We start from the raw sequence: 1,436 nt of genomic DNA, 5'->3' as shown, positions 1-1,436 counted from the left end.
TAGCAATAATAGTCAAGTGATCCTGCAAGTGACTAAATGGAACTGAGCAGCTAAGCTAGTGCTCGGCTTTTTATAGTCTCGGCCTACGCCGATGGTGTACTTGTGAATATGCTTGACATAGCGTTACACTGTATAGCAGCATACATATCCTAGTATATGGTGTTATTAATTAATGTTTATTGACTAAGCGTGTTAGCTCCGACACGTCAACAGAATTGAACTTTCTGATACCTTGGCAATAACAAGTACTTATTAATAAACATTAATATCTAATAAGCTACTGGAGCAAACAACAATTTAAATGAGATATTTTAATTAACATAGCAATTAATATTTCGGAGCATGGCTCCGTAACAAATACTTACTATTTACTATTAGATATACTGTACATATGTACTCATATGCTAATAGGCTATGACAAAATATTGACAAAATGAAAATGAAATACCAAGACAAGTTTCTACCTCTAACGGGTAGGTCTTCCGGTTGATTTAGAGATCTACAGGTGTTGGATGTTGTACTGTAAAACGAATAAAGTAGAATTGATGATTTACCCGCACTAGCGTTAACGTTGACTGCAGCTAGAAATGGTGGAAAAGCGCATATTTTATTCAAAACTGGGTCAAGACAAGTTTCTACCTCAAACTGGTAGATCTTCCGGTTGGTTTAGAGATTTACGAATGTTGGATGATATACTGTAAAACGAATAAAGTAGAATTGATAATTTCACCATACTTGCTTTAACGTTGACTAGATTACTGCAATGGTGTGAAACGAAAACGTACGTATTACAGCTAGAAATGCTGAAAAAGCGTACATTCTCCTCATAATGATTCTGCCTTCCTCTTTTTAATTAATCTTGAAGATTATTGTCGAGAATCTCTTCTATGTTCACTAAATATCGTTCATTGTTGGACCTCGGTGAGAAAATAGACCCATCTTGATTACTGTATAGCATTCTATCAACAATTTTGACTCTATTGATACCAGGATAAGCATTTTCTTGCAGTACTTTAATCAATCGTCATAATTTGCAGCAATTATAACCATCAAATAAGGACAAACCCGCAAGACACCATTTCGCTTTTTGCAAACGGCATCAGTGAAGGCGAACAAGCTGAACACTACTTAAGACTAGCGACCTTCATTTGCAGTTTTTCGCGCCCCGATCCCGAGAAGTTTCAAGCAGAAAATGAAATTTTACTCTATCTCGAAGACCGACTTACTCAAACTAATGTCTAAATGCTGGTATACACTCCAGTACGCCAATTCATGATGCCTGAGTCCGCTTGGACACCAAAATTGATATCCTGCCAGGGACTGCTTAATTCCTTTTTTCATAGTTTCCATAATAAATACCTTAATTGTAATTCAGCAGTACATTCATGCCCAAATCTAGTCCCTAACTCTATCGAAAACATGCAATAGAGGAAAGG

General features: G+C 36.4%; 1 protein-coding gene across 1 annotated transcript; it reads left to right on the top strand.

The window, feature by feature from the left end:
• Positions 1-433: 433 nt before the first annotated feature.
• TRIADDRAFT_62913 (uncharacterized protein) lies at positions 434-1,242 on the top strand (the record flags this gene model as incomplete). Its single annotated transcript, XM_002118895.1, has 3 exons — positions 434-473; positions 564-648; positions 1,038-1,242. The coding sequence occupies 3 exons, from the start codon at positions 434-436 to the stop codon at positions 1,240-1,242; spliced, it is 330 nt and encodes a 109-aa protein (XP_002118931.1).
• Positions 1,243-1,436: the final 194 nt, after the last annotated feature.

This window comes from Trichoplax adhaerens, genomic scaffold (assembly GCF_000150275.1).
Source record: "Trichoplax adhaerens TRIADscaffold_2402 genomic scaffold, whole genome shotgun sequence".
Taxonomy (NCBI): domain Eukaryota; kingdom Metazoa; phylum Placozoa; class Uniplacotomia; order Trichoplacea; family Trichoplacidae; genus Trichoplax; species Trichoplax adhaerens.
This window is presented reverse-complemented; position numbering and strand designations above follow the sequence as displayed.